The 26,698-nt window shown below is 47.7% G+C and overlaps 1 protein-coding gene across 1 annotated transcript in view; it reads left to right on the top strand.

Moving 5' to 3' along the window:
* The window catches only part of PDE11A (phosphodiesterase 11A), a 713,048-nt gene that overhangs the window by 579,022 nt on the left and 107,328 nt on the right, over positions 1–26,698 (top strand). Inside the window, exons 13-14 of the mRNA XM_088461200.1 lie at positions 5,392–5,501; positions 24,571–24,661. Of these exons, the coding sequence (XP_088317326.1) occupies positions 5,392–5,501; positions 24,571–24,661 (201 nt within the window). The remainder of the gene's footprint in view (positions 1–5,391; positions 5,502–24,570; positions 24,662–26,698) is intronic.

Here is a 26,698-nt window from a genome sequence, read left to right on the forward strand (position 1 = left end):
CCCCGCAGCGGGGGAGCCGGTGACGCGATTCGCGTTGAATCGCGTCACCAGTGGCCCCGCCCCCTGGTTCACAATGCCAAAAATAATGGCATTGTGAAGAGGGGGCGGGGCTACGATGACGCTATCACGCAGCTCCACCCCTGGCTCCGCCCCCAAAAGTGACATCATGGCCGGGCACGCCCCCCGCTGTTAGCTGACAATCAGCTCCCTCCCGGAAGGAGGGAACTGATTGTCGGCAAGTATGAGGTATTCCCATTCTCCACCTTTGCTCCAACTGTCCCTAGTTCTCCATATGCATGGACTGGAAGTAGCCACACTGCTCAGATCCAGTGCTTTATTATTATTGATTTGTATCTGCATAGTATCTAGCCTGCTACAACTTCAGTTCCTGTGTTCTCATATCTGCTGACCTGGATCCTGTTGCTTGGCAACTGGATCTGGGAGACTCCCAAAATAGTGTCTGACGATGTTCCTGATGCCAAGAGAGAATTAGATATGGTGGCCACAAACAGGGCCAGCCCGAGCCTAATATTTTTGGTAAGCGAAGATACATTTTGGCGCCCCTTGGCGGACTTTGCACGCGCCCAAGGTGCGTGCACCCGACAAAGGAAAGGGGTGTGGTCTCATGGGAAAAGCCATAATCACGAGCGCCGCCCTGTAATTCCAATCATGCTGGGTACATTCCCAGTGCTCTTGGTGCTGCTGGGCATGCTCCCAGTCCCTTTCTCCAGTCAATAGATGCTGCATGCATGCGCATGGCATCTATTCACCATTCCCCCCCCCCCCATCTGGGACACTTTCTCACTAAAATCAGGATGGTTGGGAGGTATGCTAAAGGCGTGGTCTCAAAAGAAAGGGGCGTGGTCACACAATAGTATCCCCAATTCAAACTACACCACACAGTAGCACAATCTTATTCACATTACACCGCACATAGTGCCGATTCACATTACACCAAATAGTAGTGTCCCTTATTTATGTTCTTACACACAGTAGTGCCCCTTTTACACAATGGCCACATTAGTGCCCCTTAGACACAATGCCCACAGTAGTAGTGCCCTTGATACAATGCCCATAGTAGTAGTGCCCCTTATACAATGCCTACAGCAGTATTGCCCCTTACACATAATGCCCACAGCAGTGGTACCCATTATGCAGTGCCCCCAGTAGTGGTGCCCCTTCTGCAATGTTCTCATTAATAGTGGCCCCCAGTAGTAGTGACCCTGTAATAGTGCCCCCAAAAGTAGTGTTCCCTGTATTAGTGCCCCCAGGAGTAATGCCCCCAATAGTAATGCTCCCTGTAACAGTGCCCCTGTATTAATGACCCCTGTAGTTAGCTCCCAGTAGTAGTGCCCCCAGTAGTAATGTCCCTGTAAGAGTGCCCCCAGTATTAACACCCCCTTTAAGAGTGCCCCCAGTAGTAATGCCCCATGTAAAAGTGCCCCCAGTAGTACTGTCCCCTGCAAAATGTTCCCCCAGTAGTAATGCCCCCTGTAAAATGTGCCCCCAGTAGTAATGCCCCCTGTAAGAGTGCCCCCAGTACTAATGTCCCCTGTAAAAGTGCCCCCAGTAGTAATGCCCCCTGTAAGATATGCCCCCAGTACTAATGTCCCCTGTAAAAGTGCCACCAGTAGTAATGCCCCCTGTAAGATATGCCCCCAGTAGTAATTCCCCCTGTAAAAGTGCCCCCAGTAAGTGTTGGGCCCACACACTGTCGCTACGGGGAAAGCGCCGGCGCCTGCTGGTAATTAAATCTCAGCGGGTGTCCGGCAAATTGAGCCTGCGGCGTCCAGGGGGGGGGGTTAGGAGTGCAGCGGCGGTGGGGTGCGGGAAGGAGACGTGGCGCTGGGGACTGAATTGTGGCGCGGTGGCTAATCACAGTGCCCTCTGCTGACTGGTGCCGTATGCACCTGCGTAGTCGGCATAACGGGCCGGCCCTGACCACAAAACAGCGTGACAATGAGATTCGCTTCACCACACTCTTGCCACCGTGGTGTGATAGTGGGTTACACATCAACACACTGCAAAGGCGAAGTATGATCAGCACTGCATCATTCTGCTGTAGTGTGATGGCGCAAATGAAATCACTAAGGGGTCTATGTACTAAGTCTTTGAGAGAGGTAATGTGGCTGGAGATAAAGTACCAACCAATCAGCTCCTATCTGTCACTTTACAGGCTGTGTTTGAAAAATGACAGGAGCTGATTGGTTGGTACTTTATATCCCCAAGGCTGCACCAGTCTTTTGGATCGATGCGGAATCAGCGTCTCTGTATTCAGCGCAAAGAGACAATGAGCAAAATAATAGCGATCTTCACCACGATCAATACTATGTTCATACATGCACAGTTAGAAGAAAGAGAAGAGGTCACACGTGAAGTGGAGGAATAGACGCCGGGTAAAACAAGTAGATCATCACCAAGTATCACCCGCAGGATTGATCCGAAAATCAGAAACTATTGGATATGAAGAGAGACCATCTTCAAAAGACCAAGCATCGATGCCTGATTCAGAGTTGTATGCAAACCCAATGGCTTGTATACAACTCTGATCTTTGTGTGCGTAGGATCTGTTCTGTGCATGCGCAGATCTCCTTCTGTGAGCTCGTTCGCTCGCTCGCTCGCAGCGCCTGGACAATGCAGCCTGATGGACAGGAGAGGGGCTGGGGCGGCATCAGGCAGCATCTCAGTAAACGGGCGAGCTGAAGCCAGTGACTGCGTCTTTGTACGCAGCTTGACTGGCTATAGCTGCATGAAAACACTGATGTTCACGCACAGTGATCTGATGCTGCATCCTCGGATGCAGCAGCTGATCATAGAAGCCAGCAGAAAGCATCTATTTACAGTAGACACCTGCGCAGTAGCATATTTTGGCATTGCTAAAATAGCTAAAGGCATATAACTTTGAATCAGACCCTGAATCCCATCTGACCTGACTTCCCAGGGGGGAGCTCAAATAAATAGTACTGTATGTCCTGTGTGTATATAGATAGATAGATATAGCATTATCTACATTCCTGTGCAAGGATCTGCGAGTCGGTAGCTATGGCGAACACTATATGACTAAAGTGAGCTGCATGCAGAAACATTTGCAGCCTCCCACATTTATAAACATCTTCTTGCCGACCGTCAGTAAGTTTACAAAGTCAGTAAAACTTTAATGAAATATTCACTAAGAAAATATAGTGGTCATGAAAATTCCTTTCTCATCATCCTACTTGTCCTATTCTGTTGCTAATCAAATCTGTGCATCCATATTCCTCTGGCCTTATACATGGAATAATAGCATGCAGCACTGTACTCTGAGGCTTCCTACATACAATACCTATTCCAAGGCATCTGGGTGTTATAGGCACCTAATTCTAGAGACAGCAATTGCGTTGACTTAGTGGAAGTGGCTTATGAAGGTTCATAAATTTCCACCGTTACCTATGATTTGCTATCGCTGCATATTGTGGCAATAAAAAAAAAAAATCTAATTTTCTGCCCCATTTATTAAACTTCTCTTGCCTGGACAGTGGTTACGCTAAGAGTATAAGGGGAAGCCGGCTCAGGGGAAGAGTATAAAGTAAAGCGCCCGGTTTCGGCTTGACTTGCCTACTGAGTGGCAAAGCTTTTTTTGAGCTTGGCTAATTGGGCATTTTCATAGTCCCCATAGATAGCTGTGTCTTGTCATTAAAAAACAGAGGGATCACCATAAATCTCAGATATCTGCTCAGTACCCCTTTGTTAAATAGCATCGTTATTATATAATATACAGTAGTAATCCTTCTAAAACGGAGGACTGACCACAATATTTATCTTAATAAATAAGCCCCTTATTACCTCTAAATATTGGGAGTGACCACATTGGTTTCCATGCACATAAGAACATGTAACAGCATAGTTTAAAAAAAGGATTTGCTACAGCTCCTGCAGAAAGGCAACATGCTCAGTTTTGGAGGGAGGGTGTGTGTCACATTATGTGTGTCTTCCATATCCAAAATGGTTGGGACCAAGGGTATTTTGGATATCGTAATATTCCGTATTTTGGAATATTTGTGTACCATAATGAAATGTTTTAAGAATAGGGTCCAAATTTAAGCACATAATGCATTTCTGATTCATATACACCTTATACACACAGCCTGAAGGTCATTTTCAATAATTTTGTGGTTCAAACAAAGTTTGTGTACATACATGGAATTAATTTATGTTTCATATACACATTATACACAAAGCCTATAGGTCATTTTATACTTTATTTTTAATGAGTTTGTGCCTTAAATAAAGTTTGTGTACATTGAACCATCAAAAAGCAAAGGTGTCACTATCTCAGTCATGCTGAAAATATTCCGTATTTCGGAATATTTGGATATGGGAGACTCAACATGTACTGCAGAAAGAAAAAGTACCTTTTATCTGTATTACCAGGTTGAGTCTCCCATATCCAAAATGCTTGGGACCAGGGGTATTTAGGATATCGGAACATTCCGTATTTTGGAATATTTGAATATCATAACATATCTTAGGAATGGGACACAAATCTAAACACAAAATACATTTATGTATTATATACACCTTATACACACAGCCCGCAGGTCATTTTATACAATATTTTCACTAATTTTGTGGCACAAACAAAACTTGTGTACATACATGAAATTTATTTACAGATGTGTCCACATATATCTATCCTCCATGTGCTACAAGTCGCGCCACACATAACGTGGGAGCTCAGTGTGCCTCGGTAGCGCCTTCCGTGCGACTTTTTAACTTCAAATGCGTCTTATTCACTCAGTGATGTCAATAGGAAGCACAAACAGCTTCTGCTGATTAAAATGATATGCAGCATGCCTATGTTCTCTGTGTGAGTGCGGGTGTAGCTGCATGTGAAATGCTACGTTAGTGTCAGCGGTTGTAACATTGTAGCGTAGCGTTTCGCATGCAGAGACACCCGCAGACGCACAGAGAACATAGGCATGCTGCATATCATTTTAATCAGCAGAAGCTGCTCGTGCGTCCATCATTGTGTGAGTAGGACGCATCTGAAGTTAAAAAGTCGCACGGAAGAGGCTCAGCGCTACCGAGTCACGCCACGGCATGGCGCGATTAGAAGGGCTGTTTAACGCACAAGGAGGCTAGATGTAGGAGGACACATGTTTCATATACACCTTATACAGAGAGCCTGAAGGTAATTTTATGCTTTATTTTTTTTTTATTTTGTGTCTTAAACAAAGTTTGTCTACAGTGAACCATCAAAAAGCAAAGGTGTCACTATCTCAGTTATGGTAAAAAAAAAAATTGTATTTCGGAATATCTGGATATGGGAGACTCAACCTGTAACAGTTGTTTTTTTTTTTTTGAAGATTACTGCATGTGATAGTTACAGCATTATTCAATTTTAATCCACAGACTGCAGGGTTCCAGGAAATTCTGACTGATATTGAGATTTTGGCTGTGCTCGTTGGATGTCTCTGTCATGATCTCGACCACAGAGGAACGAATAATGCCTTCCAAGCCAAGTAAGTCCGTCTATCCTATGCCACACTCTCTGCAATTCACTAGCAGCTCCTTACTGCTTGCTCTCTTTATTACAGGGTTACGTGCGTTTCATGCTGTCAATTCTAATTTTATCTTTTGATCAGGTCTCTAATTCAATTAGGAGAACAAGCTCCCATAGTTCACTTCAATGTCAAGGATTCCACATTTGCTTTTTCTACTCAGCTATGGTACTCATTAGATAACATGCAACATCCAATGTCAAATATATTTATTATATTTATTATGTATCCAACTTGTCGCAATTTGCATCAGCAGGTACCAAGTTGCCGGAACAATGCAGTAGTGCTCCGGTATGGGGATGGATGCTCTGAAAAGCAGGGGTATGGTTCAATGGGTGTACAATTTCTACAATTTCTAGATAGACAGTGATTAGGTAGACAATGGAAGATAGACAGGAATTAGATAGACAGGGACTGAAGGTCGACAGGGTCTGAAGGTCAACACACTAAAGGTCGACTGGTAACAAGGTCGACAGGTACTAAAGGTCGACAGAAAATAGGTTGACTGGTACTAAAGGTCGACAGGCAATAGGTCGACAGGGTCAGAAGGTTGACACACAACGGTTAGGGACTTACTCCGACAGGTCGACCAGTAACACGGTTGACAGGCAGTAGGTTGACACTCATATAGTCAAATGGTCGACACTTTTTTTTTTTAGGGTCAGTGTCACGGTTAGGGTTAGGCACTTAACCCGACGGTTAGGGTTAGGCACTTACCCCGACGGTTAGGGTTAGACACTTACACCGACGGTTAGGCACTTAACCTGACACTTTTTTTTTTTAGGTTCAGTGTCAGGGTTAGGGTTAGGCACTTACCCCAACGGTTAGGCACTTACCCGGCCGGTTAGGGTTAGGCACTTACCCGGCCGGTTAGGGTTAGGCACTTACCCCGACGGTTAGGGTTGGGCGCTTACACAGATGGTTAGGGTTAGGCATTTACCCCGACGGTTAGGGTTAGGCACTTTGGGTTAGGCACCAAGAAGAGGGTTAGGAATAAAGATTAGGGCAAAAAAACAAACAAAAACATGTGTCAACCATTTTCATGTCGACTATATGAGCGTCGACCTGTGTGGGACATTTGCATGTCGACTATATAAGTGTCGACATGTGTCAGACATTTGCATGTCAACTATATGAGTGTCGACCTGTGGCGGACATTTGCATGTCGACTATGAGTGTCGACCTGCGTCGGACATTTGCATGTTGACCATATGAGTGTCAACATGTGTCATCCATTTGAATGTCTACCACGTGTCAACCATTTTCATGTCGATTGTGTCGATCATTCATACGGCGACCATCTGTCGACTATATGAGTGTTGACCATTAACATGTCGACTATGTGTTGTCACGTGTTGACCATTCACATGTTGACTATGTGTTGACCATTCACATGGCGACTATATGAGTGTCGATCATTTACATGTCGACTAGATGTGTGAGTGTCGACCATTTACATGTCGACTAGATGTGTGTTGATCTAATGACCCTGTCGACCTTCATACCTGTCGACCTTGTTACCAGTCGACCTTTAGTGTATCGACCTTCTAACCCTGTCGACCTATTGCCTGTCGATCTTCAGTCACTGTCGACCTATTGATTGTCGACCTTCTGTACCTGTCAACCTTCAGTCTCTGTCGACCTATTGCCTGTCGACCTTCAGTACTTGTCGACCTTGTTACCAGTCGACCTTTAGTGTGTCGACCTTCAGTCCCTGTCTATCTATTGCCTGTCTATCTTCCATTGTCTACCTAAGCACTGTCTATGTAGACAGTGTGGACCTAAAGACCGGATAACGAAAGGCAGCTTTCCCCACAAGCCCTAACAATACTGCCAGGTTTAACCAAGCAGTTACTGCGTCTATGTGACCTGAGTTCATACATGCACACCAGAGAGCGCTGAGGGATCTGGATGGATCCCTCCTTGAAACCCAGATCTCATTCCCATTGGAAGGATTGGAGCTCCTGGAGTTAACTCTATCTGATGATGTCAGTTCCTACAATCAAACTCCGAAAACTTTCAATTCATTGCTACTACTCCACTGGAGGTTTCTCTCCTCCCTGAGCTCACCTTAGGACTACTTCCTTACAGTTTGACAGGTGTACCGCTCCAGTCAAACTCCTGTCCCGGAGCAGGTGAACAGCGGACCGCATAGGGGCTGCAGGGTAAGCAGGAGAAGTTTTACATGTGAATTATTAATTCTGTCAAATGGCATTAAAGTGGTGCCTATCGCCTGATGTCTGATTACTCCTGTGTACTAGTAAACAACACGACAATAAACATGTAAAATAATGACACGGAGGCATATCTGTTGGGATAAGGGGGTCCGCTTTGATTATAGTTAAGTAAAGAGGGGGAAGTGGACAGATGAAGTATAGTGACGAAGAAAGAACGGCCCCACTAAGCAATATCACCATTTGCTCACCAACTCCACTTAGTCCTAGATTGGGGGCCAACTGCCAGCCCATCACCGCAACTCAAGGTATCCAACTCCCATCCCAATGACACAAAGGCCCACTTGGACCGGTGGTGCCGCTGACCCCAGTAGGGTAGAATCAGCCTAACCCGTGAATTAGCGGGGAGAGCACCTCAAGATCTAAAGGCAGATAGCAACTGCTACCGTTCATTCCCGCCACGAATAAAGCCACTACCCAAACTGACCAAAAACACAGGGACGGGAGGGAGGGAAAATCCTCGCCAGAAAAAGACCCATCCACTAGGGCTCCACGCTATAACTTTAAAATGGTACCTTGAACCCACCCCTTTCACAGGTTGGGTATGGGATACCTGACAGAATCCTGACACTGGCATCCCGATAGGGTTAGGATACCAACACCTGTCGGGTAAGTATCCTAACCCACCCCCTAACCCTATCTCTCTCTCCCCCCCTTAAACCTAACCTCCCCCCTAATGCCTAAACCTAGCCCTCCCCCCCCCTAGTGCCTAAACCTAACCCTCCCCCTAGTGCCTAACCCACAAAATATAAGGAATTAATTTAATTTAACAAACTAATTTTCTTGTAGCAAAAAAAGAGCCCAATCTATGACACATCCTGTAAGTGCTACTAGTGTAAGGTAAGCACAGTGCAGTAAACAGTTCTCACACTGCTCTGGGTAAAGCTGACCCCTGATAATTTTGCCACGGGTGTCATCTTGCTGCCCCCCTGCCATATTGCAGCTGCCGTGCAGATTAAATATCAGAATTGTGCAGCTTTGCGGGAATCTCTCCAGGGAGACTCGCTCCATTCATTTCCTAGCATAATCTCTTACACTCCCATCTTGTCTCCATAGGCTGGGATCCAGAAGTGAAATAGGAAGGCCCATAAATCTCTCCTGTCAGCCAATGCTATTCTCCACCCCCTCACAACAATTCTCCATTTCATAATTACATTCCTTAGTTCTTTCTCTGACACGTTTTACCCATTCATACCAGGAAGCCACCGTCGCCCCTATTCTCTGCAGTGCTAGAGGGCGATGCTCCTCAGCAGCGCTGCCCCACCACACACTCAGTAGCTGGGTTAGGGGGAGGCCGAAGCAGAACATGATAAATGATGGTGCTGGGTATTGTGCACACTTCTGCAGAGCGGATCTGCCAGTCTCACCACTTAACCTTTATACAAACCAGCATTATGTACAGACAGTCTAAGCATCGGTACATGGTGGTAGCTAAAGTAAGATTAGCAATATCTCCACATCATTTCTCTACACATCTCTACAAAAATCTAGATTTAGTGGGATATTATTTACCAAAGTGCGGGTTTTTAGAAGTGGAGATGTTGCCCATAGCAACCAACTGACCGCGGAAGCCTGACGATTGAAAATCCAGTCAAAGGAAAGTAAGTACACTATCCCTCCCCTGTCCCCACCCTAACCCTACTTTTGTGGCCTAACCCTAACCTCCCCGGGGGTGTGCTTCACCCTAACCTCCCCTCTGTGGTGCCTAACCTTAACCCCCCTTCCCCGCACCCTAAACCTAAGTCTCACGGGGGGGTGCCTAACTCTAATCTCCCCCCTGTGGTGCCTAACCTTAACCCCCTATCCCCGCACCCTAAACCTAAGTCTTCGGGGGGGGGCTAACCCTAAACCCCTCTCCCCGCGGTGTAATCTTAACACTCCCAGGGGGTGCCTAATCCTAATTCTCCCGGGGGGGTGCCTAAACCTAACCCCCCCTTCTGCGGGGACAAGCACATACTTACCCGTCCAAGTAGGTTTGGGATTCGGGTGGTTCGGGATGCTGATGCTGGTATCCCGATCTCATTCGGGATATTGGCGTCGGCATTATGCCCGGCGGCGGGATTCTGGCGCCGGTATATCAACGGCCTTCATCCCACCTGCCGGCAATATCGCTACATCTTCTCTAGAGTGGCACTCAAAAAAGACAGCGTGCACACAGGGCCGGCCCGCCCGTTACGCCGACTACGCAGGTGCGTAGGGCGTCAGCCATCAGAGGGCGCTTGGATTAGCCACCAGGCTACAACTCAATCCCTAGCACGGCCTCATTCCTTCCCGTCCCCTCCCGTCGCCGCACTCCTTCCCGCAATACCTCCCACCTAGCCCCCCCGCCGCCACACTCCTTCCCCCCGGGCCGCAGCAGGGAGGTCCATTTGCCGGGCGCCCGCTGTGATTTTACCAGCGGGTGCCTGGCTCCCCCCTGCCGGAGCTCATGCTCTGTTATGGTAGTGAGACTGTGTAAATTTTTGGGAGCGGCGGCCGGGGCACTTGAAAAGACAGCCGCGTCCACCGCTATTCCAGCCAGGCTCTGATAGTGACTACTTTAACTTTACTGGCCCAGCAACCCCTGTAATGTCCCACGCTATGTCAGGGACAGTGACAAAGACAGACTGCAGCGTTGATGCTGCACACTGTCCCTGTTGAAGGCTGTACAACAATTCCAAGCCGTCCCTGCGCAGTGACATGATCCAAGCGCCGCCCCAGCACCACCGTGCAGAACAACAGCTGCAGTGGCCGAGCTCACCTCTGGGAAGGTGCCCTGTTGACGCGCAAACTAGCTGCTAAAGGGCTGTTTATGATGATCGGGGACAGCCTATTAGATGCTGATGATGATTTTCGTGAACTCGGAGTCCGTGTCCTGCAGTGCCCTGGAAAAAAGTATGCTCACTGACCCTGACTGAAAATGTTATTAAGTGTAGTTTTTTTTTTAACTTGTTGAGATAAATGTAATGTGTGTGTATATATATATATATATATATATAGTATTTATTTGTATACTGTATATATATAGTATTTATATGTATACTGTATATATGCACTAGTTTAATGGTCTCCATGCTTGGCTCTGCCTTCTCCCTTACTGACCCCACCTCCTCTCAGCTGTGTGCCTCCCCCATCGCAGTTCCATCCTGATCCCCCTAACCCCCCGCCGTTGTGGCTCTGTATCACCAACGGTTCCGTCCATGCCCCCAGCTCCCCCATTCTGGCTCCTATTGGACTGATCGCCCCCCAATCACAGCTCTGTAACATCCCGGCTCCATCATATGTCATATTACGGACATGTTAACAAGGAGTGTTTACTTTTGTGAGGGAAATTGAAGGTAGGCACTAGTCAACCTCTACAGTACAGGCTACACCTCCATAATACTGGTCACACACCCCACATCACTAGTCACGCCCCCTGTGGTAGCACACAATAGACCCTTTATAAATTTCAGCTCCAGGCCCATGTGGACCTTAATCTGGCACTGTCTGTCTCCTCACTCCACGGCAGGCTCTCTCCTCACTCCACGGCAGGCTCTCTCCTCACTCCGCGGCAGGCTCTCTCCTCACTCCGCGGCAGGCTCTCTCCTCACTCCATGGCAGGCTCTCTCCTCACTCCATGGCAGGCTCTCTCCTCACTCCGCGGCAGGCTCTCTCCTCACTCCATGGCAGGCTCTCTCCTCACTCCATGGCAGGCTCTCTCCTCACTCCGCGGCAGGCTCTCTCCTCACTCCATGGCAGGCTCTCTCCTCACTCCGCGGCAGGCTCTCTCCTCACTCCGCGGCAGGCTCTCTCCTCACTCCGCGGCAGGCTCTCTCCTCACTCCGCGGCCGCCCCCCCCCAGTGCAGAGTCAGGCAGCAGGCTGCTTTGTCACAGTAGTGGTCGTCCGTCAAGCGTTAGCTAATCGCCCGCCCCCTAGTTCTGTCTACTTTCCCTTTTGCTCCTCTTCCTGTGAGAGACGAGGAGCAGGGAAGGGAATGGATGCTGGCCGTGTAGAGGTCGGTACCGTCACCAATACGCCCAAATAATGTCACTTAGGGGGACTGTCTCTATGATCATCAATATGTATGTAATATATTTTTAGCAAGCAATGTATGCTGTTGTTTAGCATATGTGCGTCAGTAAGTGTAATGGTGCAAGGGGGAGGGGGGGAAGCTTTGCCTAGGGTGCAGAGAGAGCTTGCACCAGCCCTGCCCACAGGCACTGACGTCTCTCCCATAGTTCAGAGGAGCGGCGGACGGCAGAGGACGCAGGATCGGGGCTTAAGGTAAGTATTCTGTTTTTATTTGTGTGTGTACAGTATGCGCTGCACTCTTACATTACTACTGGGGGCACTTTTACAGGGGGCATTACTACTGGGGCATTATTACAGGGGCACTACTACTGGGGGCTAACAACTTGGGGCATTACTACTGGGGGCACATTTACAGGGCATTACTACTGGGGGCACATTTACATGGGCACTACTACTGCGGGCTAACTACTTGGGACATGACTACTGGGGGCAGTTTTACAGGGGCCTTACTATTAGGTGCAGTACTACTGGGAGCATTATTGCAGGGGCATTTCTAATGGGGGTACCAATACAGGGAGCATTATGTTTGGGGGGCACTATTACAGGGACACTACTACTGGGGGCATTACTACAGGGGCCACTACTAATGGGGGCATTGAATAAGGGGTACCACTGCAGTGGGCATTATGTGTAAGTGACAATATTGCTGTGGGCATTGTACAAGGGACACTACTACTGTCGGTATTGTATTAGGGGCACTACTACTGTGGGCATTGTACAAGGGACACTACTACTGTGGGTATTGTATTAGGGGCACTACTACTGTGGGCATTGTGTATAAGGGGCACTAATGTTGGCACTGTGTTTAAGGGGCACTACTGTGTGGTGTAGTTTGAATTGGGGATACTATTGTGTGACCACACCCCTTTCGTTTGAGACCTCGCCTTTAGCATACCTCCCAACCACCCCGATTATGGCAAGAAAGTGTCCCAGATGAGGGGGGAAATGGTGAATAGATGCCATGCACATGCATGCGGCATCTATTGACTGGAGAAAGGGACAGAGTATGCCCAGCACTGGGCATGTACCCAGCATGTACCCAGCATGATTGGAAATACGGGGCGGCGCTCATGATTATGGCTTTTCCCATGAGACCACACCCCTTTCCTTTGTCGGGTGCACGCACCTTGGGCGGGTGCAAAGTCCGCCAAGGGGCGCCAAAATGTATCTTCGCTTACCAAAAATATTAGGTTTTTATGACCCCAAGTTTGTCATCCTAGTATTTCAGTATAATGAATATGCATACTTAACACTTTGGACCAAATGCCAAAAGAGTAACAAAGAATAAACATACGCACACTTAAAGAGGATATTAAAACAATGAAAATCTATATAATTCTCATTCAACACTTCATTGATGTGAAGTAAAATCTTATTTTGATGATCTGTCATAGTCCAAATAGGAACAGAAAAAACACAAACAACAGCACAAAATTCCTCCCGGTAGTCACTGGGACTCCCCTTCATCACCAGCCAATCACAAGCAATCAGTGTGCGAAAATGCATGCGATTGGCTGGTGGAGAAGAGGAGTCCAGGGAGGCCTGGGAAATCTTGGCCTAAACAAAAAGGATTGGGGGAATTCATGCAAAAATCTTAACTTCCACTAACAAAGGGGGTCATTCAGACCCGCTCGCGAGCGCAGGACGCTCGCAAGCGGGTCGATGTTCCCCCACTGTGCATGCGCACGACGGAGGGAGCTCCGTCGTGTGCATGCGCGAGACCCGGCGAGCGACGGGCTCTCCATCGCTCCGGGTCTCGCACCAAAGGGTGCGTTCTGTCGATGTTGATTGACAGCACGCCCCCTTTGGTGGGCGTGCCTGCCAGACGGAGGCGTTCCCATGGGAACGCCTACCGTCTGAAGCCGGCCTAGTGACGTCAGTGGGAGTGATTTTGGCTCTGATAGAGCCAAAATTACTTCAGGGCTTGCGGCAGCGAGACCCTACCGCAGGGTCTCCGTCGCAAGCCCGATGGTCGCGATGGTCAAGACCATCGCGACCATCATCATGGATGCTCGCATATGCTGTGGGTGGTCACCCACAGCTATGCGAGCGGCCAGGAGGCCGCTCCATTTTCATGGAGGAGGGCACTGATTCAGAGCGAGCGGTCTGGTCAGAGCGTTCGGCTCTGAATCAGGCCCAAAGTGTGCAGCCTTGCAGCCATAATGAAATGTCATGAATGCACAATGTATACAGGATTACGTTTGCAGACATACTCAACCCTATGACCAGGGGAGTAGTGAGGGTGGTTACGGAGGAGCATGAAATGGACAAAGGGTGCCATCCAGAGTTCTGGAATTCATGGGGCACCGCACAATATGACGGCCGCCTGTTAGTTTTATCTCGGTTTGGTTGCTCTATATGCTAAATAAATTACGGTTCTGAGATCCGTTTCTACATTTTATGCTCCCTCAAGGTGCCCAGATTACCTCCCCTCCTGTCCTCCCTCCTCTGTGATCATCACCACCCCTCTCTGATAGACTCTTTGCCCCGCCCCTCCCCTCTTTGATCCCCTCCCTCCTTCTCTCCTCATTCATTCATTGTGCTTCAATGGATTTAAAAGTGACACATCTGAGGTAAACTTCAATTATTAGGTATGAGATCAGACAAAGTCACTGCTTTACTATTTAAAGTAATAAGGTGTTCCCAGACATGACCACACAGTGTTGATTGAAAGGTCTTTTAAAAAATACTGGGGGAGATGTAAGAAGCCCTGAAGCGGTATTAGCGCACGCTATGTGCGCTGATACCGCTTCTCCCTGATGTATGATCGGGAGATTGGGCGGTAAATTACAGAGGCGCTAAGCGCCCTGTCAATATCGGCGCTGCTATCTACAAGATAGCAGCGCCGATAGCCTGGGCCATGTATGAAGTATGAACGGTCAGATCGCCTGACCGTTCGGTCCGCTGTAGCTGGCGGTGGCTGCCGGCTCCAGGCTGCACGCGGGGATCTCGCGATACTTGTGAGATCCCGTGAATGCTCAGTGGAGCCGGCACTAGGTTGATGTGCTGTGGTCTCTAGTAGGTAGTCTCTAGTGGTTGATGTGCTGTGGTCTCTAGTAGTTGCTACCCCGCTCCGGCCGATGAAATGTTTATACATCTCATCGGTAGTGCTTCCTGCTTCGCCTCGGTAAAGAGACGAAGCAGGAAGAGATACAGCGGCACGTTAAGTACCACTATAATACATCTACCCCATTAGGAGACCTGAAATAATAATAATGGTGGTAGACAGAACATGATTAGTAGTACTCACATTAATATAGGTGCGTTCAGGGCTGGCTCTTGGGGTGTTCGACAAGCGCGGTCGAACAGGGGCACCACCCCATAGAGGGTGCACCCCCTCCCAACATCCCGATTTCAGCGGGACAGCTGTGCGGTGGTGCCGGACCCCGGAATAGCTGAATGGATGCCGCATGCATCCATTCAGTGTCGAGAGAGGGCTGCTAGTGACGGATTGCTGGGCTCTCCCCCAGCCTGATGTTACACGGGAGGCATGCTATGTGGGTACGCCCCCAAATAATGTCACTTAGGGGGCATGGCTTACGGTAATTAGACCACGCCCCCTTTCCGTTAATATTTCCGTAAATACACAGAATGGATGCTATAGTTTACAAATCCATGGCCTCACTGCAGTCCAGCACGCAGTAGTGTGTGCTGGGCTCAGGGAAAGAGGCTGCTGCTGCTTCTGACAGGTAAGAGGGGGGCGGACTCGGGCACCTCCAACAAGTCCGGGCTTGGGTAATTAGTACCCGTCCCTGAGAAGTTGTTTATTATTGTTGCTTTTGAATATGACACAGATTTATGATTTACTCTGTGCATAAGGTCTTCTCTATAAGTCTCTATAAATGGTGCAGAGTGTACAGTGCACCCTCTAGGTCCAGGAGGGCCCCTGCACCTGTAACAAACCTCACAGGTTCCGTGCAGCAGGGCTGATGCAGAATTGAACATACAGTACACATGTTGATGGATCCTACCTGGCATGTTTCCACACTGCTCCAAAACTGAGCATACATACGCAATTATAGGTCATACAGATGTGTCCTCAGACACCTAGCGTGAATACGCCGTGAGACGCCCAGTGAAACTCAGCCGCTCTGAGAGGTGTAGTGTACCCTCATTTAAAATTTTGTTTAATCTTATTCACATCAAAAACACCACTCACAGCGTATTAGAGGCTGGGCTGTGACCCTCTCCGCACAGGAATTGGTTTTAAACACATACAAAGTCGCAGATGAAGCACAATGGAACCTGGCGTGAGAAAAAGCCGCGGCTGTTGCATCGTAGCGCTTCATATATTGATTCAGACTCATTCGCACCCAGATGTACAAATGTCGCACAGCAAATAGATTATTGTAATCTAGCACTGTAGTTTTGTCACTTCCAGGTGTTTTAATTATGCTATTAAGATGCTATTAAGATGCACATTTTGAGCGTGAAAGACCCCTGGCATGGCAAGTCGCCCGGGGCCTGGCACGTCAAAAGTGGCAGATTGGCGCAACTAAAGCTACGGAGTATGAGGCACATCTGTACAGAGCAGTGCACATTATCAGTGGAATTACACTTACCACTGAGGCAGTGGCGTCACAAGGGGGGGTGCGGGTGGTGTCCGGGTGTCACCCTCAGAGGGGGTGATGCTGAAATGCCAGCTCCTCCTCAGTGACAGGACCCGGGTGCTGCAGTGTGACGTTCTCCTGCAGCACCCGCCTCCTGTCATAGCAGAGGAGCCGACAGTGCTGACAGCCCAGCATCTCCGGCTATGCTGGGCTGACCCTGGAGTGAAGTCATCGGGATCCCCCACAAGGACACGCCCCTTTATTTTAGGACACACCCCTTTTAGACCTTATCGTAATAAATAAAGGATTCTTAGATGTGCTAAATGTCATCGCTGCTCTTTCATGTCAAATTCTGCATTTTTGCCACTTATGTTTCCCCAGAAGAAAACTTTATCACTGGAATGTTGGCAGTGGAGAGGAAACTGATCATAGGATAGTTACAGGGGCGGTTTAAGAGAGGAGGGGGCTCGTGTGCAGACTGCGTTCCGGCCCCCTTCACTCTGTGGTGCTGTAGAAACTGACATTGTGCCAGTCTACTGTGCCTGCGGGGCCGCCGAGAGCAGTGATGGGCCCGAGTAAGGGAAGGGGGTGTCCAAATCCCCCCCCTCTCAATATTATTTTAAAAAAGGTGCGGATTTGTCCCCCGCAGCCAAGGGCAAATCCAGGGGGGAGGGATCCCTGCGATCGCATCCGTAACACTTGCAGGTAGAAAGAGAAGACTACTGCTCAGCAGCAGCAGCCTCCCTGGACCCTCAGTAGCTGGTGATAGAGGCTGCTGCCACTGAGCTCTCCCGCTGCCCGACACTACTGACCACGGCCCTCGCCGTGCCCCTCCACCAGCTGACCCGGGCCTGGGTAAGTAGTACCTGCTGACACCCCCCCTCTCTGTGCCCCTGTGTGATAATTCTATGATATGAGTAATCTGTCCTCTTATTGCTGCGTACACATGGTACGATAAGCTGTCAGATTTGAACGATAATGATCCTATCGTTATCGTTAAAATCTGACAGTTTCTGGCCCCTGCAAACGACCATACAATGGTCGATGTGCGGCCACGTATGGTCGTTACCGACCAACTACCATCGTCTGTGCAAGCAGGCAGACCTGGTCGATATCGACCAGGTTAGCCTGCTTACTACTGCGTTTGTGGGTCGTTATAGTCGTTAAGGGGTTACCGCATGTGTTGGATGAACATCCAACACATGCAGGACGATCAGACAACAATCGTCTGATCATTATCTGATCGTTGCCGTCGTACCGTGTGTACGCAGCATATGATTGTGTAAGTGGGATCAGGACTGCATCAAAAATGAGAGAAGAAGGGAGACGATAGATTTAGAGTTTGATCTGGAAAGGGACAGAGGGCCTGATTCAGACCCGCTCGCAAGCGCTTGAGCGCTCGCAAGCGGGTCGAAGGTGGGCTCTGCGCATGCGCAGCGGCCGCACTGTGTGTGCGCAAGCCCCGGAGCGAGAGAGAAATTCTCTCGCTCCATGGCTCACTACAAAAGGGGTGGCTGTCGATGTGGATCGACAGCTCGCCCATTTTGTAGGCGTGGCGGGGGGGTGGCTTCACATACCGAGGCGTTCCCAAGCGAACGCCTGCCGTTTGTAGGCGGCCCCACTGACATCACCAGTGATATCAGTGGGAGAGCTTCCGGCTCTATTAGAGCCGGAAGCTCTCTGGGGCTTGCGGCCACGAGACCCTACCACCTGGCCGCTCCTGGTCACCCACAGCTAAGCGAGCGGCCAGGAGGCCGCACAAAAAAGCGTCCGTCTCTGAATCTAACCCAGAGTTTCCCAAAAGCACAGAGAGCTTCTAAACTAATGAGGGAAACTTGTGGTGTCAAGTGCACCTCAATGTGAAATGAAGTTCATAGATCCTACTTGTTTCTATCTGATGCCTGTGTAATATAGACTTCCTTGATGATACAGTAAAGACATGGGTGTCCTCTAACTAAGCTCTGATACATTTAGGGACATATTTATCAAATAATATGTACAGGTGTTTTCTGGGGGTACCCGAAACATTAAGGGTCCCCTGAATGTACCTATGTGAGACTGCAGCAGAATTCAGTGATATCTGCTGCAATCCGCCATTTTCAATCTCAAAAGCAGCCCCTATAGGTTTCTACGGGGGCTGCTTAGATATCGAATTTACAAAGCTCCAGAATGCGAACCAGCTTCAGGTGGCATTTGCCATTGTAGCGTGTGGGCTACAGATCATAAAAGTTACTGGGAGAGAGATCTGTAGGATATCTCCCCAGCACACTCCGCTCGCACATGTGCCGTCATCAGACTGCGCATGCGCAGTATTACAGCCGGCCTCCGAAACTGAAAGTAAAGTGATCGCATTAGAAATCACTTTACTTTTACAAACCAAAGGGAGCTACTCCTGCCGGAGCCCCTGTCCCTGGATGTAATTTTTCATACATCCCGCAGTCTACAAGTTTCTTATTGCCGCGATAAGCAGCTATAAGCAATTATAATTATCGGGTTAAAATACCTGATAAATAATAAATAGGAGCTTGAGTGTTGTAATACAGGGAAAAATAAATCTTCTTGCAAAACAGTGATCTTGGGGGAGATTTATCAAACCAAGAGAAAAGTGGAGGAGTTGCCATAGCAACCAGTCAGCTTCTAGCTATCATTTCTCTAGAACCTGATATAAAAATACAGAAGCTATTTGGTTGCTATGGGCAACTTCCCCACTTTTCTTCTATAGAAGGTTGGATACATCTCCCCCAATGTCTCACAACAAGCTAAGATCACATTGTAGAGCAAAGCAGTTACAAGGATATATGATGCCATTAAATCTCCGACTAGTCCCAGCTCTCAGAATGAAACTGGCCGTTGTTTAGGTGGTGATTTTAATTAGTTTCTCTGAGAGAGCTCTGGGACCACTGCAGTAGTAGCCTTGGCAGTCTCATCATTATACAAGCCCCAGTCAGCCTCAGCAACTGGACTGTACAGTATATTGCAATATAGATAATTGTGCAGAATGTTTTCCACAGCAGCCTCACTGACAGCTGCTCATCACACTGCACTGTAGGGTTAGACTTGCCGCTGATTGCTTGGCTACCTCTGTTCTGTAACCCAGCTGTGCAATGTGCAGCCATCACTGTGTAGGTTCAACATTGCTTCTTGCTGTTCCTTATCTAAAGGAAACCTTAATATCATCTGTACAAATGTTTACACTTTAGCCATATAGAGCTGTATTTAATTGCAAAATATACTTTTAATTCAGTAGACAGCAATGGGAGCTTGGATTAAGTCACACTTGCCTACCCTCCTGGAATGGCCAGGATACTCCTGTACTTCCAGAAGCTCTCCAGTACTCCCGAGACGGGTTGGGTATGAAGTCCCGGCAGCCGGGATGCCTGCTGTCAAAATGCCGACATCGGCATCTGGATGCTGGGAATCCCGACAGGGGTCGGGTAAGTATGTTAACCCTCCCTCCTTCTCACCCTAACCCTAAACCTCCCTTCTTGCACCCTAACCCTCCCCACCCAGCACCCTAACCCTCCCCGTTAGTGCCCAAAACTAACCCTGCCCCCATGGTGCCTAAACCTAACTCTCCACCCTTAGTGCCTAACCCTAACCCCCCACAGCGGTGCCTAACACGTACCCCCTCCAGTGGTGCCTATCCCTAACCCCCCCCACCCAAAGCCTAACTCTATCCCCCCCAGTGTGGCTAAAGCTAACCCTCCTACCCGCCACGGCTAACAGCTAAGGGCACCCCGGCTTACCTTCGATCGGGATGCCGTTTGTCGGGTTTCCGGCATTGGTCTGTGGGCTGGCGTCACCAGGGATTTCAACAGACAGCATCCCAACCATCCGTATTTTACTACATCCCTCCCGAGACAGTAGACCAGGCTCCAAGGGTTGGCTACTTCCCCATAGAATTGGGTCTTGCAGGGGTTTAATAGCATTAATCACAGTGAATCATGTCATCCAGAGCCGTACCTAGACATTTTGGTGCCCTGTGCCAGAAAGAGCTTTGGTGCCCCCACATCGTAAACAGGGGCAGTGCGCGCCGCAGGCATTTGGCCCAAAAAAGGGGCATGGTCTAGTAGTGAAAGGGCATCGCCACACTATAGTACCCCCAATTCACATTACGCCACACACTAGTGCCCCTTATTCACATTACACTACATAGTAGTGTCCCTTATGCACATTATGCTAAATTGTAGTAGTGCCCCTTACACATTATTTCACACAGTAGTAAAGCCCCTTACACATTATGCCCACAGTACAAATTCCCCATTACACATTATGCCACACAGTACAAATTCCCCCCATCACACATTATGACACGCAGGGCCTGATTCAGAGCCGGATGCTATTTGCGGACGGTCGTTCCAAAAAAGGGGCCTGCTATTTAAATTGAGCGCTCGCTCTTTGCGGTTTGTTGACGCCTCTATGTCTGAACGAGCGAACAAAAAATGCGCTTTCTATTTTGTAAAGATGCCCCTTTGCCGTTCGCATCACGCGTCATCTCCGGTATTTATTAGATTAAACTGGTATATCGAAAGGCATCTGAACTGCTCGCAGTGCTTGTGGTAGGTTTTTCTTACCGCTATCACTGCGAGCAGTTCAGGCTAAAAGACAACCAAGTGACGTGGTCAATGACGCTCCTTTACTAATTATGCACTCCCATTAAACGCCCTTTTGACCGTTAGGCACGCCTGCATTCGGATCTCCACTCTCCCGTTTTCAAGCACCTTCCCCTGTTACCACCCACAAACGGTACAGTCTGTCAATCAAATTAGCAGCCTCTCGCTGTTTTGCGAGCGCACGATTTCCGACCGCAATGACTGGTTTGCGTATGTGCATTACGACCCATACGCATGCGCAGTTGTGCGAACATCGCTCAGAGCAAACGAGCGGCCGCATACGAGCGGCTCTGAATCAGGCCCACAGTGCAAATTCCCCATTACACATACCACACAGTACAAATTCCCCCATTACACATTATGCCCACAGTACAAATTCCCCATTACACATTATACCACACAGTACAAATTCCCCCATTACACATTATGCCCACAGTACAAATTCCCCCATTACACATTATACCACACAGTACAAATTCCCCTCATTACACATTATGCCCACAGTGCAAATTCCCCCAATTACCCATTCCACATTATACCACACAGTACAAATTCCCCCATTACACATTATGCCACACAGTGCAAATTCCCCCATTACATATTATGACACACAGTATAAATTCCCCCCATTACACATTATGCCACACAGTACAAATTCCCCCAATTACACATTAGGCTACACAGTACAACTCCCCCTCATTACACATTATGCCACATAGTAAAAATTCCCCCATTACACATTATGCCACACAGTCAACTCCCCCCTACACAATATGCAACACGGTACAACTCCTCCCCCTTACACATTATGCCACACAGTACAAAGCCCTCCCCCCTCTCCAGGTCTCTCAGCACTTACCTGTAAAAAAAGGGGCATAGTCTAGTAGGGAAAGGGCGTCGCCACACTATAGTACCCCCAATTCACATTACGCCACACACTAGTGCCCCTTATTCACATTACACTACATAGTAGTGTCCCTTATACACGTTATGCTAAATTGTTGTAGTGCCCCTTACACATTATGTCACACAGTACAAATTCCCCCCATTACACATTATACCACACAGTACAAATTCCCCCATTACACATTATACCACACAGTACAAATTTCCCCCATTACACATTATGCCCACAGTGCAAATTCCCCCAATTACACATTATGCCACACAGTACAAATTCCCCCATTACATATTATGCCACACAGTACAAATTTCCCCCATTACACATTATGCCACAAAGTACAAATTCCTCCCCAACTACGCATTATAACACACAGTACAAATTCCCCCATTACACATTATACCACACAGTACAAATTCCCCCCATTACACATTATGCCACACAGTACAAATTCCCCCCATTACACATTAGGCTACACAGTACAACTCCCCCCCATTACACATTATGCCACACAGTACAAATTCCCCCATTACACATTATGCCACACAGTTCAACTCTCCCCTACACAATATGCAACACGGTACAACTCCTCCCCCTTACACATTATGCCACACAGTACAAAGCCCCCTCCCCCTCTCCAGGTCTCTCAGCACTTACCTGTACAGTTCCAGTTCCTCAGCGCGTCACTGTGGGAGCTGGGGGAAGCCGCAGTCTCTGCCTCCGCCTGTGCCGCCTCCTCTGCACTGCCTGGGCTGCAGCCCAATGCCGAAGGAATGGCTCCTCAGGCAGGACACTGTGGGACTTGACTGGGAGAGACGTCATGACATCTCTCCCAGTCCTTGAAGACACTACAGCAGACGGGGGAGGGGGCAGAGCTCAGGGGACAGGCATGTTTGTGGGTCATGTTGGGGGTGGAGCTAGGCTCCGTGTCCCATCACATGGGGAACAAAAAGCCATTGCATGGCTCCGTGCCATCGATGGTGGAGAACCACTGGATATCAGCTAGGGAGGCCAATCCAGGGATCAGGATCGGCGGGATCCCGGGATTTGAGGCTAAAAATGGCCGGGATTGAATCCCGGGACTGGAAGCCTCCAATCCAGCTCCCGGCATTGGCCATAATTGTTTATTTTTAAATGCCAGGCAGCGCTGAGCAGCTCCAGCGGAGTGCTAAAACGCTGCACGGGCTCCCCTTATCCGGGGTGGCACTGTGTGCAGCGGACCAGCTCCACTGCCGCTGCAAGTTCCGCCGTTAAGTAATTTTGTGGGCTGGGTGGGGGGCTTTTTTTTTTTAACCACGCCAATCCCGGGTATCCCAGAATTTAATTTTTTTCCCTCCCTACCATAAGCAATCTGTGTTTAACCATCAATGGTCGATGACCATCCCTACCTGGTGGCCCAGGCGGCAAAAAGTCAGCAGCATTGGGTTACGTTTAATTACATGATGTATCTCAATGCTTTCTCTCCCCATGTGCATAACGGTGGGTTTCATTCTGATCGAAATGAAATAGTACCCATGTGACCAATATGAGTGAGTACAAATGAACACACTTTATTTACAAGTAACAAACAAACAAACAACATACAAAGTATACAGTATACTCAACTTTTGTCTATGTATTCAGATGACACCGGTAAATCATCATCTTCAGCATAAGATGTACTTCATCTTATCTTCTCTCTGGGGAGCCCTCGTTTTCCAACGCCCAGATAATTCAATTTACATTGCAGGCACCTCTACTGCAGAGTCTTAGGTCCATACATGAGCTAATGGGTCCTTTGTGTAACTCTGGTTTATATACCCTAAAATGGGGTGTTGGCTTTCCGGATATTAAGCCCATATCAATTACATACAGTGCTAGGTATCAAGCACTCATTGGTCCATCATAGCATTGACCAAACTTATCTCTCTTGCACATGCTCTGTAAGCACTAAGATATTAAGACAAAGAGATAGGTAATGACGTATCCTAGTATGTATGGAGATGAACCTCTTTCAAAGGTCCTTTGTGTGTAGAGTCTGGACATCATTGCTAATTACCCATAATGCATAGCATCTCTACACAGCTACAATGGAATGTAGCTAACTGATAAGAACATAGAAGCTATGAATGGCTTGTTATACTTCTAGTAGTAGAAATGACAGGTAGAGCTAGGCCTCAATATTTATGGCTTCTTTGACCCCAAAGGGTCATTTGACCATTCTATGGAAAAACAGCAACTGTAATAAGACAATCTCATTTCTAAACCTCAAGAGGCCTAGCAAGGGGTATATATGTGTTTGTAACTTATATGCCTATGTAGAAATTAACTATTTAATCTACTGATTACACCATGTGTCTTTGTGGTCTATGAGAATACCTCTGAATAAAAACATGACTTAATTTTTATGTCATACAATGCATTCAATAGTTGTGCAGAAATATTACAGAGGGTTTAATAGGAGGCAGAATTTATATATAAGCAAAATACATAAGCAGCATATGGCACTGTAAGTGTATTTCCCTATTAGCTGATGTTAGGCAAGGTATGGATACCATTAGTGGGTTTGTGTGAGTAGTGAGTCAGTGCATGTCAGTGGTACAGCTCCTCAGGATTGATGAAAGCAATAGGACACACAGTGACAAGCCGCAGTGACAGCTGACAGACGTGATGTATCTCTCTTTTCTCCCACTTCCAGGAGCGGCTCAGCGCTGTCTCAGCTCTACGGAACCTCGGCTACTTTGGAGCACCATCATTTTAACCACGCTGTCATGATTCTTCAGAGCGAGGTACACAGATAATTGGGAAGTTGGGACACGTTTCATAGAAATACATTGTAAGTGCTGCTTGCCCCTGTCCTGAACTTGTGAACCAACAGGAATTCCGGCATGTGAGATAATGTCACGTCCACGGCAGTATTTCACCTATTGCTGTAAAGCAGTAACACATCTGTCATTTACATTGCAGGAGAAACGTATTCAGTAGCCACTTAAGGTCCCCACACACGGTCCGATTTTTTAAATGATTTGGCCCTTTTCGACCGATTGGAACGACAAACCGTATAAAAAGTGCCGTGTGTGGCCATGATAACGATGCCGTTGCGCGTTCCTGCTGTCGCTGATCAATTGAACCTGCAGAAAGATATCGACCTATCTTTCACAATTTGGCAAACATGGTTTCATGTGTGTGAACGATGCGATGGACGATTTCTCGTCACTGATCCTGGCCACTCCCCTCCACTATTTTTAAATGTTCCAGCAGATGCATCATGAGGTTGTTTGCTGCCGGGGGAACCTCACGCTATTTTTTTTTTCCGTATATTTAAAACCAGCTCTGTCCCTGCTGCCTGTTGCTGGTTCATAATTTACAATGGAACCCTACACATTTTTTCCCTTGAGAACCAGGACAGGCTGGCAAGCCCGGGGCTGGTTCGTTTTTTGGAGGGGGACCTCACGTAATTTTTTTAACATATTATCCCTATTTTCACCATTCACAATGATTTGTGTATGTTTCTGACCATCTCGCAGCTCAGGGGGTTGAGAGTTTGAAAAGTGATTTTGACAGAAAGTTTGCTCCTATCTCACCCGAGCTTGTCATCCTGATTCTTGGTAAATTTGAGAGATGTATGTTTTTGGTGAAAAGTACTTCCGATTTGGCCCGATGGTGATAAGATTCGAGATTGCTATCTTACCTGAGTTTTACGAGGGAGATGAGAGAAATCTCTCTCTAACTCACCCGACTTTGCCTTTAGTAAATTTGCAAACAGGGAAAAAAATCAATAAATCACCCGAGATGTTCATTTCAACCAATCTCCATTGTTAGTAAATTTACCCCTTACATGGCTGGCACAGTGTCTCCTTCTGAACGTCCCCTAAAACATCCCTTCCGTGGCTGCGGCTCTGCATTTGTGAACGCTGCTGCGTTCACTGACACGTCCCATGAGACGACAATAACTTCCCAGGAACTTCCATGGCTGTCTGTCCGCCAGTTCAAGTGGGAGAAGTCACCTAAGTGTGTGCTTGGGAGAATTGGAGCACTACTTACTTTCACATACACAGGCTCCCAGAAAATGTAACCTGTAATAAATTTGGCATATGTCCTGCCTTTGTAGTGTTGGCACTATGCATCTAGACAAGATGTGCAGAGAAGTACAGAATCAATATTCAATATAAAATGTGCTAAATGACATTACCATCAGCCAGTATCTCCAAAATGCAAATATACTAATTGTACAGTGGGTCATTGTTTCACTATCATCAAAGGAAAGTGGTCTCACATAGTGAAGCCATAGGAAACCAGTTATAAAAAAATGACTGACAAATGTCATGCAGGTGGATGCAGTAGCGCAATGATTGGTGGTGCTCCAGCTTCATGGGAGCTGGCTTGTCCAACTAAAATGTCGCACTTCCATTTTTGTTTGAGCCGAGCCATCTGCAAATGAGGTTCTTCTCCACCAGATGGCGATAAAGTATGTTTCAGTTTCCTACACACACAGCACAAGGGCAGTATGTTTGCTAAATTTAACAGTGTATTGAAAAAAGTGACTTTATTTCAGTCCAGCTGCGCAGTTGCTTTTGCAATATTATAGTAATAATAATAATCCACTGGTAAGACGTATATCATTAGACATTACTAAAGTGCATTTTGTTAGATCAACTGCTTCTAGTTATAAATTCATGAGGATTTTCCCAGATGGAGGTTAATGATCGCTTTAGGGAATCATGAATAATCTACGCAGTCTCTAGGTAGGGACAAGAAACAGCTAGTAACCCCACTGCGTCTGAGTACAAGCTTACCTTGACACGACTACTGTATACGCAGGCTGC

The sequence above is a fragment of the Taudactylus pleione genome, unplaced genomic scaffold, assembly GCF_031769625.1.
Source record: "Taudactylus pleione unplaced genomic scaffold, aTauple2 ptg001027l, whole genome shotgun sequence".
Taxonomy (NCBI): domain Eukaryota; kingdom Metazoa; phylum Chordata; class Amphibia; order Anura; family Myobatrachidae; genus Taudactylus; species Taudactylus pleione.